Raw genomic sequence first — 14,572 nt, 5'->3', positions numbered from 1 at the left:
ACATTTCCTAAATTTCAAAGTCCCTACGTAGTAATACCAGCCAGTCCTTACCCAGGGGTGCTTTTTATATTTATTTAGATCCCTTGTATTTTGACAGTTTTATTGAAAAGAAATTCCCTGTAACTAGTGAAAACACAACTTCAGACAGTGCTGGGAACTGCCGTAAGAAATAATTACGCTTAATTATAAAACAACAGAAAATAACAAGTGTTGGCAAGGATGTAGAGAAATTGGAACCCTCGTACATGGCTGGTGGGGATGTAAAATGGTGCAGCTGCTGTGGAAAACAGCCTGGCAGCTCCTCAAATGGTTAAACATAGAGTCACCACGTGACCCCGCAACTCCACTCCTAGCTATCGACCCCAAGGGAAAGGAAAACCTGCCTACGCAAAACTTGTACACAAATGTCCTTAACAGCATTGTTCTTATAGCCAAAAGGTAGAAACAACCCAAAAGTTCACCAGTAGATAAACAGATAAAGTATGGTCTATCGTACAATCGAATATGATTGGGCCCCAAAAAGGAATAAAGTACTGATATACATTATAACATGGATGATTCAATTAAAAGATTATTTTTTAAAAAACTAAAAATAATTTTAAAAAACCCACAAGGACCTGCTATATATCCCTACTGTATAGCAGTAGGGATATATATGTATCTATAGATATACATGTATATTCTTTTTCAGATTCTTTTCCATTATAGATTATTACAAGATACTGAAGATAGTTCGTATGTATACCTAACTGAATCACATTGCTGTACACCTGAAACATTGTAAATCAACCACACTTCAATTAAAAAAAAAAGATTATAAAAAAATGGATGAATCTCAAAATCATTATGTTAAGTGAAAGAAGTCAGACACTAAAGGTCACATATTGTAGGATCCCTTTTATATGAAACATGCAGAACAGGTAAATCCACAGAAAGAGAAAACACATTGGTTGTTTCTGGGGGCTGGGGGAGGGGAGAGAATGAGGAATAACTGGTGTCCTTCTGGGGCAACGAAAACTGGATAGTGGCGATGGTTACACAACACTGCTACCAGATGCCACCAAAATGTCTCTTTAAAATGGTTAAAATGGTAAATGTGATATTATGTATATTTTACTTAAAAAAAAAAAAAAGAGGGAAACAATGAAGTTAGACTCTTCCAGCACCCCAGGAGGGCCAGTGCCGTACCCACAGCGGTCTGAGCTCTAAGTCAACAACAGGGTCACTGGAAATGAGCTCTGCCCTCCCACCCCCTCCCCACCTCCCTCCCCAACCCTCCTCCCCACCCCACCTCCCTGATCTGCTCTTCAGCCATTTGTACACTCACCCTCAGTGCAAATACCACATTAAAAAGAATCATGGTGGGAGCCTCCCTCTTCGGAGATGGATCTGTTTTGGAGACCTGTGAAAGAGGCACAGTTCTAGTGAGTGAGAGCCACCACCGCCCAAGAAAAGCACTTAGAGCTATTACTTCAGGCAGGGAAAGTGCTCCAGAATACAGCAGAACCAGAGAAAAACAGAGTCCTAGGTCTCTGATAAGCGACCAGCGTCTTTGCACAGGCAAGTGCTGGCTGCATGGACAGACAGTCGCAGTGGAGCAACGAGCAGGAAGGTGCTGTGACCCAAAGTGACAAGACTGTCCCAGTCACCTCAAGTGAGCTGAGGTGCCCAGAGGAGAAAAGGTGGACAGGTGCTCAAGTGGATGGAGTGCTCCCTGCCCAGACCCTCCCTTCCCCACACCAACCCCCGTGCCCACTTGAGTCCTCCCAGGCAGGACAAGTACTCGGGACAATGCTCCCACCCAGGAGAGACAGGGCTGCCACTGGGGCACCCAGCCAGCCCAGGGCCCAAACACCAAGCTGCCTACAAGTGTTGCCACCAGAGGGCAGAGGAGTCCCTGGGCCGTCTCAGTCAGGCCTGTCACCATCCCTGTCCCTCCAGGTCTCCAGGCCGGAACTGCCAGCAGGCTGCCAAAGCTCCCCTCCGTCACCCACAGGCCATCGGTGGGGCTGAGCCTGTCTGAGCAGCATGGGTGCCAGCACAGCCGTGTCCTCTGCGGTGGCCCCTGCCCCGGTGCCTCCATGTCTCAGGCGCTCCTCCTGTGGGCTTAGTCGTGGAGGAGGTCTGAGGACCGCACCCCGGACCCTCACGGGATTTCCGGACCGTGTAAGTGGAGCTAATGTCACACCAAAACCCCTCAGGATCTAAGTGACGCCGTGTGCAAAGGACGGACCGGCAGCTTCTGGTGTGCAAATTCCCTTGGGTCACAACAGGCCCCATCAGAGGACGCAGAGAGAGGGTGTGGCACAACAGTAAGAGCGAAATTAATAACAATCTTGGCTATGATATCACTTAATAAGTAAGAAGGAAAGCTTGCACCACTTCATATAAATAAAGTTCAAGAGTCTGACAAACGCTGCTGAACTTGTTCTCCGAGCCTCCCCCCAGAAACCGGCATCATATCTACAAAGTAGAAGGCCACAGTCAGGAGGAAGGCTGGATGCAAACAGCAAAAGCTAAGCGCAGGGGCTGAGACACCAGGGCAAGAGCGCCTGTGTCCTTCCCTGCCAGACCCTCAGGGCCCAGGAGGAGGTGCAGCTAGGCAAGCACCTGATGCGATCTGCTGCACGGGGCTGCCTTCCACAGGCCCGCGTCAGCCCAGGGAGGGCGTACCTGGCCCAGCGCGTGCTGCAGCAGCGTCGGGTGCCCAACAAAACGCACGTTATCAATCTTCAGTTCAAACTTCTGCCCACACATTTCAGACTTGGTTGCCAAAATTGTTGCCAGAATGGCATCTGAAAACCTTAAAATTAAAAAAAGGGAGAGTGGAAAAGAGTTAACCAAGTGCCACAGCACCAGGCCTGCGGCCCCAGGGGTAGGGGGCTGCTGTGCGCAGGGTGGTTCTGCCCCCACCGCTGACCTGGAAGCTTCTGACAGTCTCCCTTCTTTTTTTTGGACATTGCAGATTTTTCCTTTATTTTTTATTTATTTATTTTTTGATGTGGACCATTTTGAAAGTCTTTATTGAATTTGTTACAATATTATTTTCTGTTTTATGTCTTTGGTTTTTTGGCCCCAAGTCATGTGGGATCTTAGCTCCCCAACCAGGGATTGAACCCTCACCCCCTGCATTGGAAGGCGAAGTCTTAACCACTGGACAGCCAAGCAGTCCCTATTTTTTAATTTATTTTTGGCTGCATTGGGTCTTTGCTGCTGTGCGTGGGCTTTCTCTAGTTGTGGCGAGTGGGGGCCACTCCTCGTTGCAGTGCATGGGCTCCTCATTGCGGTGGCCTCTCCTGTTGCGGAGCACCGGCCCTAGGTGCACAGCCTTCAGTAGTTGCAGCACACGGGCTCAGTAGTTGTGGCACGCGGGCCCTAGAGCGCAAGCTCAGTAGTTGTGGTTCATGGGCTTAGCTGCTCTGCGGCATGTGGGATCTTCCTGGACCAGGGACCAAACCCATGTCCCCCGCATTGGCAGGAGGATTCTCAACGACTGCGTCACCAGGGAAGTCCCCCAACAGTCTCCCTTCTGAAGAAATCCCCAAGACTAGGGTCGCAAAGTCACCAGAACTACAAGGCGGAAGGTGCATGCTGACACCCTGGCCCCCGCCTGCATGGGAAGGCAGGAGGAGCAAAGCACCTGCCCAGAGAGGAGGAAGCTGCGGGAGCCTGCACGGCTTGTCAGGCTGGGGGCCTCCCACACTGGCCCAGGTGTGCTGGACTGCTCCCCTCAGCCCCCGGGACCCCACCCCTCAGTGCTGTGCGAAGGCCAAGGGGAAGCACGAATTGCAGCGTATTGATCACTCTCCTCACAGCTCGGCTGCCCGGCCCTTCCCTTACCCTTAACACTTAAACCTTCCAGTTTTTATTAGGGAAGAAAGGTTCCAGACGCACTAGATGTGCAGACCCACTGACTGACATGGACAGAGGGATGGACAGGGCTGGACACCACGGAGGAGGAATGACTGGGTGCAGGTAAGAGCAATTTGGATATGACCCCTGTAAAACTGCCCCTTTTCCAGGCTCTTCTGCACCTTTAGGTCTCCTTCCTGCCCAGGGGTTGGGTGGGGGGGATCAGATAAGGGAGAGTCACTGCAGGGAGGAGAGGACACTGCAGACTCTTATCTCAGAGCCCAGGCTCGGGGCCTCCACTCTGGAAACTCAGATGCACCATGTCTAACCTGGAGCCAGAAGGCAGACAAGTCCTGTGCTCATTTCTCCACCTGGGGAAAGCATCTCCATCACGCAGGTCGGAGGACAGGTTGTGCTGGGAGGGGCTCCAGCCTCCCTGGGGCCACATTCTGTCCTAAAGAGCCCATCAAGGACAAACACTCAGCGTTGAGTCCTGGGCTTTCCCGAGGAGCTGTGGTGAATGGGCACCACACCAGATACTTCTCTCCAGGAGGCCCTTGCTCTAGGGGGAGGGAAGCACTTCACACCAGAACCCTCGCCTTCAGAGAAGGGAAGGGTGCTGCACACTGCTGCAACTCCAAAACAGCAAACACCTCCGGGATAAACAGATCTAGGAGAGGGGCCACTCGCTCCCGGCTCCTCGCACACTGCAGGGCTCGCCAACCGATGCAGGAGTGACTTGGAGCCCCTGCAGCAAGGGCCTGGCTACGCTCGACTGGCACCGAGCAAGACAAAGCACGGGACTTCCCAAGCCTCTCCCCGCCAGCGGGTGGGGAGCCTGGGGGAAGGGGTCACGCTGGTGTCCAGCCTTCCTCCAGGACTGACATGGTCTTCTAGACGCCCTAAGTCACCCTGTGGCTCCCAAACAAACCAGATGCAGAGGGTCTGTCAGAATGGGCTGCCATTCCACTTGCACAGTCTGGGTTGCGGTCAGACTTTCTGACACCAATACCATCAAAGACATTCTGGGACACGCGGCCCCCACAGCCGGAGCCCTTGGCCTCCCCTGTGGGTGTCTCCTCCCTGGAATACTGCTCTCTGGAGTGATTAAACCAGAGATGGAAGACTCCACTGTCTTAGACCAGAATCGTTACATGCTTTCTTCAAAAGCCCCCAGTGGCTCACTCTGCCCTGGAAGCTGCGTCTGGGGGCCCGGTTAGGGTGACGGAGGGCCCAGGGTGGTGGAACCTAACAAACACTGCTGCCCTAGCGCCTGACCCAGTGCCAACACTACCCGCCCTATCTGAACAAACACCTCCCTCTACTCTGCCACCCACTGACTCAGGACACACCAATAACAGATAGAAAAACAACCTCCCGACACCCCAGAGACTTCACGTTTTACCGTGATATCCAAAAATCTCCACCAAAAACCTCTGCTCTGCCACGAAGAGCCTCAGATGGGCCTGAGCCCTGGCCCTCAGCCACCATTCCAGGAACCTAAGTTAGCCGGGCTGTGGGATGGGGCCTGAGATTCAGAGGCAAGAAGTGGTGGCCTAGTTCACGACTATAAATGTCCAAATCCAAAGGCCAAACAGAAAGCGCTTTCCCCACTTGGGCCCAGAGAGGCCGGGGTCTCCGAAAGCAGCCAACCAGAAAGCCAGGTGCTGCTCAAGTTAAAAGCCACACTGCCCTAAGTGGCCACTCAGGGAGGTCCCTCTGCTGTTTGGCCACTCTCCTTGTCTGAGCAAGTCTGGCCCATACAGAAATCCACTCACCAGAGCTTAATATTACACACTGATGACAGAAAAAACACTTGAGTGGCTTTATACTTTATACAGCGTCTGCTGACATAACATGCACAAAGACAGAGTTATGTCCATCATGACATAACTGCCATAAATAGCAAATTGAAACAAAAACAAGCGTCAATGTTTGTTTGTTCGTTTTGGCCACGCCACGTGCCTTGAGGGATCTTAGTTCCCTGACCAGGGATTGAGCCTGGGCCCTGGCAGTGAAAGCACCAAGTCCTAACCACTGGACCGCCAGGGAATTCCCTCAATATTTGTTTGTTGTTTCCAAAATTTAGAAAAATACTTTTCCCTTGTTTTGATGGTGAAAGGCCTGGTAAATATATTGTAACACAATAAAATCGCTGCTACAAAAACTAACATTCCTGTAATAATTTAGAGATTAAGAAAGAAAACACATTTAGAAAGATGCATCAGCCCAGCTGGAAGACAAGCCAAGACCTTCCATTCCCGCTGAGACACTTGGGAACAGGGCTTGTTCTCTGACCTGGCCAAAAGAAGAAAGGACAGCACAGAAGAGAGCTCGACTCTGCCCCCTCCCGTTCTGGGGGCTCCCAGATGCTCTGTGCACCTCCAACACCCAGGGGGTACGCCCTGTCGGGGATGGGAGGGCCCCACTGTATCCCTGCCTCCCAGAGAAGTGTCATATAAACCCCATGGGAACATTTTTGCCTCTAATGGGCACACACAACAGCATCCAAGCCCAAGCATCACATGGAACACTCAGCCCTTGGTAGAGACCCCCACTAAGCCCCTCTGATAAATGAAGGTAAGGAGCAATGATCAAGCGTCTCTCTGGGGGGCAGCAGGCGGGTGAGACAAGCAACCCTGCTCCTGCTTGCCAACCACCCTCCCAGGGCACGGTGTCTGCCTGGAGGAGGGGGCATTTGTGTGCATGCCTAGTCCCAGAAGTCCCTGGTGCCAGTCAACCCTGTCTTGGCACTCAGGTACAGAGAACCAGCTAACTAAGTCCAGGGGGAGAAAGGGCAGGGGCTGTGGAAAGCCTGGGCACTCATGGGGCACAGGGCAGTGAGCCTGTGTGCCCATCAGTCCTTCTCCAACACTGAGGGAAATCAGGAGTCCAGCACAACCACAGGAGAAGGCGGCAGGAACTGAGACAGAAGGACGGTGGAGAAGCCTTGGCCTCACCCCACAGCCAACTGCCCATCGCCTGGAGGACACGGCTCGCTGAGACGGGAACAGGACCATCGAGACCAAACAAGAAAACACCAACTCTAAAAATCATGAAGAGTTACGAGGTCGTGATCCACACAGTGCTAAGGTCTGGCAGAAGTACCACCACTTACATTAACTATTGAGGTCAAGGCTTTGCCACACAAGCAAGAACAGACACTCCCCATGTGGAAGACGTACTGCATAGTCTTTCCACCAACACTCCAATTCTTCCGTGTGAACCCAGGCTGGGCAAGGATGAGTCAGTTCCCAGAAGCAAGAGCAAGGCCAGAGCACCCCGGTCAGAGCCCAGCACCACACGCACTAGCTAACGCCTGGGCACAAGTGTTCAATCTTCTGACCAAACCGTCTCAACAAGATCAAATGAGCTCCCACAGGTGGAAGCCTCAGGAAAACTGCAGAGCGCTGATGAGTATCTCAGCCCCAATTCCCAAGGTCCTGTGGGCACCTGCAGAGCTGACCTCCCTAACAGGAAGACCGCACCTTTCCTAAGCTTGACCTTCAGGCCGTAGAGAAAACAAACAATATCCATTTTCTTCTCTCCCTAGTGAATTCTAGAAAAGGGTAAAAAAAATTGTGATGGTCAATTCCTGTACCCTGAAATACATCATCATCATGATTCATCTTATAAAACTAGCCCGTGTTCTAAGGCAGTGCAGCCAACAAAGCTTTCTACACAACGGAAAGACACTAAACCTGCGCCTTCCAGCACAGTGGCAGCTGGTCACATGTGGCCACTGAGGCACATGTGAGCACCTGAAATGTGGTCAGTGCAACTGAGGAACTCAATTTCTTTCTTTCTTTCTTTTTTGGCCACACCGCACGGCTTGTGGATCTTAGATCCCCAACCAGGGATCGAACCCACGCCCTTGGCAGTGAGAGCACAGAGTCCTAACCACTGGACTGCCAGGGAAGTCCCAGTTTCTAATTTTATTTAATTTCAGTCCACCTCATTTTAAACGGCCACCCGGGCCAGGGAGGACAGCCCTGGGCAGCGCAGCTCTGCATCCTCCCTCCCCTGAGGCCGGCCATCACCACACGCAGAGGCGACCCATCAGGCCTATTAACGTGCCTCTGACCTGGCAAACCGACAGGCAGGAACGTTCCACCGGTTGCAGAAGAAAAAGCACCTCTGAAAATGACAACCAAGGAAAATGGAGAATGGGTGTGAGGCACCATCACTGTGTGGCTCCGGGAAGATGTCTGGGCTGGGACAGGGCCCCCCGGGTGCCAGGGCAAGAGCAGGAGCTTGGCAGGTCTGTACAACAAAACGCAGCTGGGCCCCTGGGGGTACTGACCTGCACCTCTGAAGGTGTGGGGTGGGGAGTGGGATCACCAGGTGCTACAATGTGTTAAAATGACCAGATAGAGGCATTCTTCAGTTTTATGAACGTCTAAAGAGACCAGCTTGTCCTCCTGAGGGAACAAGCATGTCTGGGGTCCTGACAGACCCACAGCGTCTTATTCCCTTCCCTCAGTTTCCTCTCTTCATTATGCTAAATACAGAATGAATTTCCCAGAAAACATCCTCATGGTCATTTTATTACAAGCCTCTGAGAAGTAACTGCAGCAATTAGGTGTTGCTGGTCCTCCTCACAGACTGTTCCAAGAGCTCTTTCTGAATCTTCAGCAGCCCGAGCCTCACGTCACCGAGCAGGCAGGTGGCCAGCCCTGCTCTGAACTCTCCATGACACAGGTGGGGGACAAAATGCACTCAGCGGGTGTGCAGGGGCAAAAGCTTTCTATGTGCCTCACAAACAAGAGTTTGTTCCCTGTTGCCATCTTTAAAGGACACGACATCCACAGGCCTCTAAGTCAAGCAGGATGCCTCACAGGATATCCAGCAGCACCCCCCACCACTGGTCCCTCTTCCAGAACCCACTCCCCTCAGAGATAGTCACTGGTCATGCCAGAGGCCCCTGACATCCTTACACAAAGGGATACAAACCACTCTTGGAAGTACACAGCACTATGGCAGGCATGGTGCCGTGTCAGAGAACTGAGGGAAACCATACTAACACACTGCATGGCAAGGGCCCAGCGTGGGGACCTCAGCTACTTTCCCACAGACATTACCTCAAGCAGGACTGGCAATTTACAATCTTTTCTCCTTCATCTGGGCCTGAGTTACAATTCATTAAGCTTTAAAATGAACATAAGAAGGCAGAAGTGGTGATTTCTCAAGGTTGCCACCCAGAAAGCACTTCCCAGAGAGAAGAGGGGTAGCATGCACAGGAAGGAACAGGACCTGCCTTTCATCCGGGCCCTAAAAAGCAAGGGTCACAACAGCCCTGGCTCTCAGGCCACCTCACCACCTGGACAGACTGTGCTGCACCCAAGCACCTACATTTGACCTCTGGACACGTGCTTGACGACTAGGGTCTGAGGACAGCACCGCTATCTGCCATCCTGCATGTTCCTCTCATGGAAGATAAATGTCCTGCAGGGACACGGCCTCATCTGTTCTCCAACCTGCCCTACCAACCACACAGCCCACAGCAGGACCATGAAACTGAACCATGCAGAAAGCCAGAGACTGGCAACACAATCCCCACATCTGTCTGCCTGAAATACCCACCAAGTGGAAAAGAGAACACAGGGTTCCTCAGGGGAGAAAACATCTGGGTCAACGGGAGGACCAGCCCCACCACGGAGTGACTGCAGAGCCCGTACCTGGAGTCGCCGTCCTGGTCCTCGGCATGCTCTCTGGTGCTGTTGACAGCGTATCTGCTACGAGGCTTACCTGAGTGAAGGCAAAAAGGGGAGAAGAGCTAAGAAAACAGGACCCATCCACATACAGGAAGGTTGCTGAACCATTAAAAGTGATGGCTTCTGCTCTTGGACTGGAAGAATTAATATTGTTAAAATGGCCATATTACTCAAAGCAATCTACAGATTTAATGCAATCTCTATCAAATTACTCATGTTTTTCACAGAACTAGAACATATAATCCTAAAATTTATATGGAACCATAAAAGATGCAGAATTGCCAAAGCAATCCTGAGGAAAAAGAATGGAGCTGGAGGCATAACCCTCCCAAACTTCAGACAATACTACAAAGCTACAGTAATCAAAACAGCATGGTATTGGGACTTCCCTGGTGGCCCAGTGGTTAAGAATCCGTGTTTCCACTGCAGGGGGCGTGGGTTCAATCCCTGGTCGGGGAACTAAGATCCCGCATGTCACATGGCGTGGCCACAAAAAAAAAAAGTTTTAAATTATAGTTTCCAAGAAGTTGTGATAACATGGGAAATGCTCTTGCTACTATGTTAAGTTAAAAAAAAAAGGGATTATATATATGCACACATGCGCACACACACGCTCTCAGTGTATGCTGACAACTAGGCTGGAAAAAGCACAGGCAAAAGGAAGAATTTTTAAATGTCCATACAGCAATATCCTTCATATACAAAAACAACAATATCTTATCCAAATAATAACGTTTAAAGACTTAAGGACAGGGACTTCCCTGGTGGCGCAGTGGTTAAGAATCCGCCTGCTAATGCAAAGGATATGGGTTCGAGCCCTGCTCAGGGAAGATCCCACATGACGCGGAGCAACTAAGCCCATGAGCCACAACTACTGAGCTCGCGTGCCACAACTACTGAAGCCCGCGCGCCTAGAGCCTGTGCTCCACAACAAGAGAAGCCACTGCAATGAGAAGCCCATGCACCGCAACGAAGAGTAGCCCCCGCTCGCCGCAACTAGAGAAAGCCCGCACGGAGCAATGAAGACCCAATGCAGCCAAAAAATAAAGAAAAAAAAAAAAAGACTTAAGGACATTTATCACAGGCAAGTTTTTCATGTACATGAGGCCCAAGAAGAAAACAGAAATGCTAACAAGGGTGACGAGAATGAAAAGAGGACAGACTATGTTCCAGAATGAGAAGATTCAACATAAAGATCCCGTTCTCCCCATTTAATCACCATGTTTAATGTGGCCCCCAAAACAATAGCAATGGCTTGGGAGTGGGGCCTAACACAGTCATTGCTAATGTTTACAAGGAAAGCAAGCAGAAACACCAGGATGATGCTGAAGAAAAAAGGTGATGATAAATGACTAATGCTACTTGATGGTATAACACACTATAAAGTTACAATAATTCATCTGTGTGGAACCCACACATAGATAGATTATTGGGAGAGGTAAGAAAAGTCAGAAAACAAACTCAAATAAACACGGGAATTTAGTATGCCATGAAGGCAGCAAAACTAATCAGGAGGGCAACGTGAATGAGTCCATAAAATGATGCTGGAACTAGGCACCCACACGGAAGAGAAAGTTATACTGACTCTGAGCCAACCCCTCTCCAGCCGTGTGTGGGCTGCATGTTCCCACATCCTTCATCCATCACAGCGCCTGCTCCACAGGGCTCCAGAAGGCAAATGGGGGCACACACACAACTCTCAGCAAGTGCCCAGAAAATACCAGCTCCAGGGAGGAGCCTTCACCTTACACCAAAAGAAACGGATTTTAAAAACAAAAAGATAAACATTCCACGGGAAAACACGAGAGACTCCTTTTGTTAATAATCTTGGAGAGCAGAAGGCTTTTCTATGTGTAACAAAACTCAGAAACCACGAAAGAACAGACTGAAAACTTGACTCCATAAAAATTAAAATTCAGAGGCAGGGCTTCCCTTGTGGCGCAGTGGTTAAGAATCTGCCTGCCAATATAGGGGACACGGGTTTGAGCCCTGGTCTGGGAAGATCCCACATGCCGCGGAGCAACTAAGCCCGTGAGACACAACTACTGAGCCTGCGTGTGTATAGCCTGTGCTCCTCAACAAGAGAAGCCACGACAATGAGAAGCCCGCGCACCACGATGAATAGTAGCCCCCGCTCGCCGCAAATGGAGAAAGCCCGCGCACAGAAACGAAAACCCAACACAGCCAAAAATAAATAAATAAATAAATAAATTTATTAAAAAAAAAAAAAAAGCTCAGAGGCAAACTGGCTAAATATGTACAGCTTTGTCAAAAAGGTCTATTTTTATCCTAAATATATAAAAAAACTCCTTCAAATCTATAAAGAAAAAAATCAAGCAATCCAAGAGGAAATTAGGCAAAGGTTATGAATAGGTGGTTCACTAAAAAGGAAATCCAAATGGCTTTGAAAACAGGAAAACATGATCACTCTCAGCTGGAAGGCAAATGCCCATTAAAACTATCAGATACAATTTTTCACCTATCTCATTAACAAGCATAGAAAAATCTGATCTATTAAAAATACATAGCGGAGGGGCTTCCCTAGTGGCAGTGGCTCGGAATCCGGCTGCCAGTGCAGCGGACACGGGTTCGAGCCCTGGTCCGGGAGGATCCCACATGCCGCGGAGCAACTAAGCCCGTGCGCCACAACTACTGAGCCTGCACTCTGGAGTCCACGAGCCACAACTACTGAAGCTGGCATGCCTAGAGCCCGTGCTCTGCAACAAGAGAAGCCACCGCAATGAGAGGCCAATGCACCGCAGTGAAGAGTAGCCCCTGCTCGCCACAGCTAGAGAAAAGCCCGCGTGCAGTAACAAAAAACCCAACACAGCCAAAAATAAAATAAATTAAATAAATTAAAACAAAAAAACACAGCGGATTATCCCCTGGATATGAACATCCCATTTCTGTGAATTGATCATATATTCTGCAGAATGAAAATATATATCCATAAAGGACATTCACACTGTATTAGCAAAAGATTGGAAACAACTTAAATGCCCATGAACAGAAGACTGGATGACTAAGTCACAGCAAGTTCCTCCCATGATTCTGATAATTCTGAATCTATATTCAAGATATAAAGTGAAAATAAAAACAGGGCAGAACAGTGTGAATCGTGTGCTCACTTGTGTTTAGAAAATAAAACAATGCATGTATATGCTTGTATTTACACAGAAGGTTTCGGAAAGATGCACAAGAAAATGGTTAACGGCACCTGACCCTACAAGGGGATGTGGGTGGCTGGGATCAATGAAACAACTTTCTTTTCATAATCTAAATCCGTTTGTACCTTTAAAACTTTGTACCATAGTTAGAAATTTAAAAGTAATTTTTAGGGCTTCCCTGGTGGCGCAGTGGTTAAGAATCTGCCTGCCACTGCAGGGGACACGGGTTCGAGCCCTGGTCCAGGGATCCCACATGCCACGGAGCAACTAAGCCCTCGCACTGCAACTACTGAGCCTGCGCTCTAGAGCCCACGAGCCACAACTACTGAGCCTGCGTGCCACAACTACTGAAGCCCGCATACCTAGAGACCGTGCTCCACAACAAGAGAAGCCACCACAATGAGAAGCCTGCGCACCGCAACGAAGAGCAGCCCCCGCTCGCCGCGACTAGAGAAAGCCGGTGTGCAGCAACGAAGACCCAACACAGCCAAAAATAAAATAAATGAAATAAATATATTTTTTAAAGTAATTTTTTAAATCACATAAATTACAAATTGAACATTCATGATAGTGAAAAACTGCAAGTAACCTACACGTCCACCTATAGGGAAAGGGCATGTTCTTACCAGACAGCTGTGTACAACCAAAAAGGGAGGTGATCTGTTTACTAGCTTGGAAAATGCTCCAAGGCAAATGGCCCAATGGAGAAAAGAGCGACTGAGAACAATACATCTATGTGAGAGGGGGAAAAAACCCAAAGCAATAAGCTATTTTTCTATGGAGGTATATTTGGTGTCTATGTACAGGAGGAACAATTATGAACATGGTAAGTGGTTATCCCTGCAAGCGAGGGAGGAGCAGCAGAACTGGGGGGAAGAGGTCAAAGAAACCTTCCGATGTACCTGGATTTCGTACTTAATCCAAGCTGAATACATTCATACGGTGCTTTAGCTCTTTTAAAAGACCAGAGACACCGATGAAACGTTAGCAGGAGTGGCTTTGGCGTGCTAAAACTATGAGTGTTTTTTTTTCCCCTGCTTTTTACTTTTCTATCCTTCCCCAACACTCTTGTGATGAGAAGGCACCGCCCGTAAGATAAGGAGAAGGAAAAAGGAAACGACTTCTCCGCTAACGGCGAGGGAGGTGGTGCCAGGCTCTCCGCCCGGCGCCCACTTACTTGTCTGGGACGCCGGGTGCTCCTGGCTCCTCTGGAAGGGGTACCTGAACAGCAGCTTATTGCCCCGGCTCCCCGAGCTCACCAGAATCACGCTGATGGGGCTGGTGTTGTCCCCCATCCCGCCGGGGGCCTGGGGAGGGGTCGGGCTGGGGCCAAGGCCGGGACGCGGCGGGGCGGTGGGGACCCCCAGGAGGACGGGCCGGGGACGCGGGACAGAGCGCTCTGAGGACTGGTTGGGGGCGGGGGGCGAGGGGAGCCAGGCCGACGTCTCCCGCGCGACAGTGACGCAAACTAGGCGCCCCCTAACGCGGCCGGCGACGCTCGCGAGACTCGCGCAACAACACTGGGCAAACGCGCATGAGATGCCTGCGCGCGGACCGCAGGCGTTTGCGCAGGCGCAGGCTGTCGTGTGCGCAGGCGCAAGGCCGTCTCTCGGTGCTGTGCTCGTGCGCATGCGGGGCACGGCCCCTTTCTGGAGTGGGGAGAAGAACCAGCGGGAACGCTAGTGGGAGGGTACGGCTGGGTTAGTTGTACGGTTCAAGGAATCTTTCTCTAAATGTAGCTTTCTTCGTTATAAAAGGAACACTTGCTTTGGGCAGAAAGTTCTTTCTTAGAAACATAAAGTACTAAAATAAAAAAGTTTAAAAAAATTACTTAAGTGG

The 14,572-nt window shown here is 50.1% G+C and overlaps 1 protein-coding gene across 3 annotated transcripts in view; it reads right to left on the bottom strand.

Annotated features, from left to right (window-relative positions):
* Positions 1–14,300, bottom strand: part of NPRL3 (NPR3 like, GATOR1 complex subunit) — a 35,384-nt gene extending 21,084 nt beyond the window's left edge. Inside the window, exons 1-4 of one of the 3 annotated variants that reach the window (XM_081255313.1) lie at positions 13,911–14,300; positions 9,531–9,600; positions 2,674–2,803; positions 1,328–1,402 (exon numbers count right to left, since the gene is read on the bottom strand). In XM_081255313.1, the coding sequence (XP_081111439.1) occupies positions 1,328–1,402; positions 2,674–2,803; positions 9,531–9,600; positions 13,911–14,028 (393 nt within the window). In that variant the 5' untranslated portion in view covers positions 14,029–14,300. The remainder of the gene's footprint in view (positions 1–1,327; positions 1,403–2,673; positions 2,804–9,530; positions 9,601–13,910) is intronic. The other 2 variants (XM_081255315.1, XM_081255314.1) reach the window with 2 other exon arrangements.
* Between the last annotated feature and the right edge of the window lie 272 nt (positions 14,301–14,572).

This window comes from Mesoplodon bidens, assembly GCF_964165515.1.
Source record: "Mesoplodon bidens genome assembly, chromosome: 15".
NCBI lineage: Eukaryota > Metazoa > Chordata > Mammalia > Artiodactyla > Ziphiidae > Mesoplodon > Mesoplodon bidens.
The sequence above is the reverse complement of the archived record's forward strand: the minus strand, read 5'-3'. Positions and strand labels throughout refer to the sequence as shown.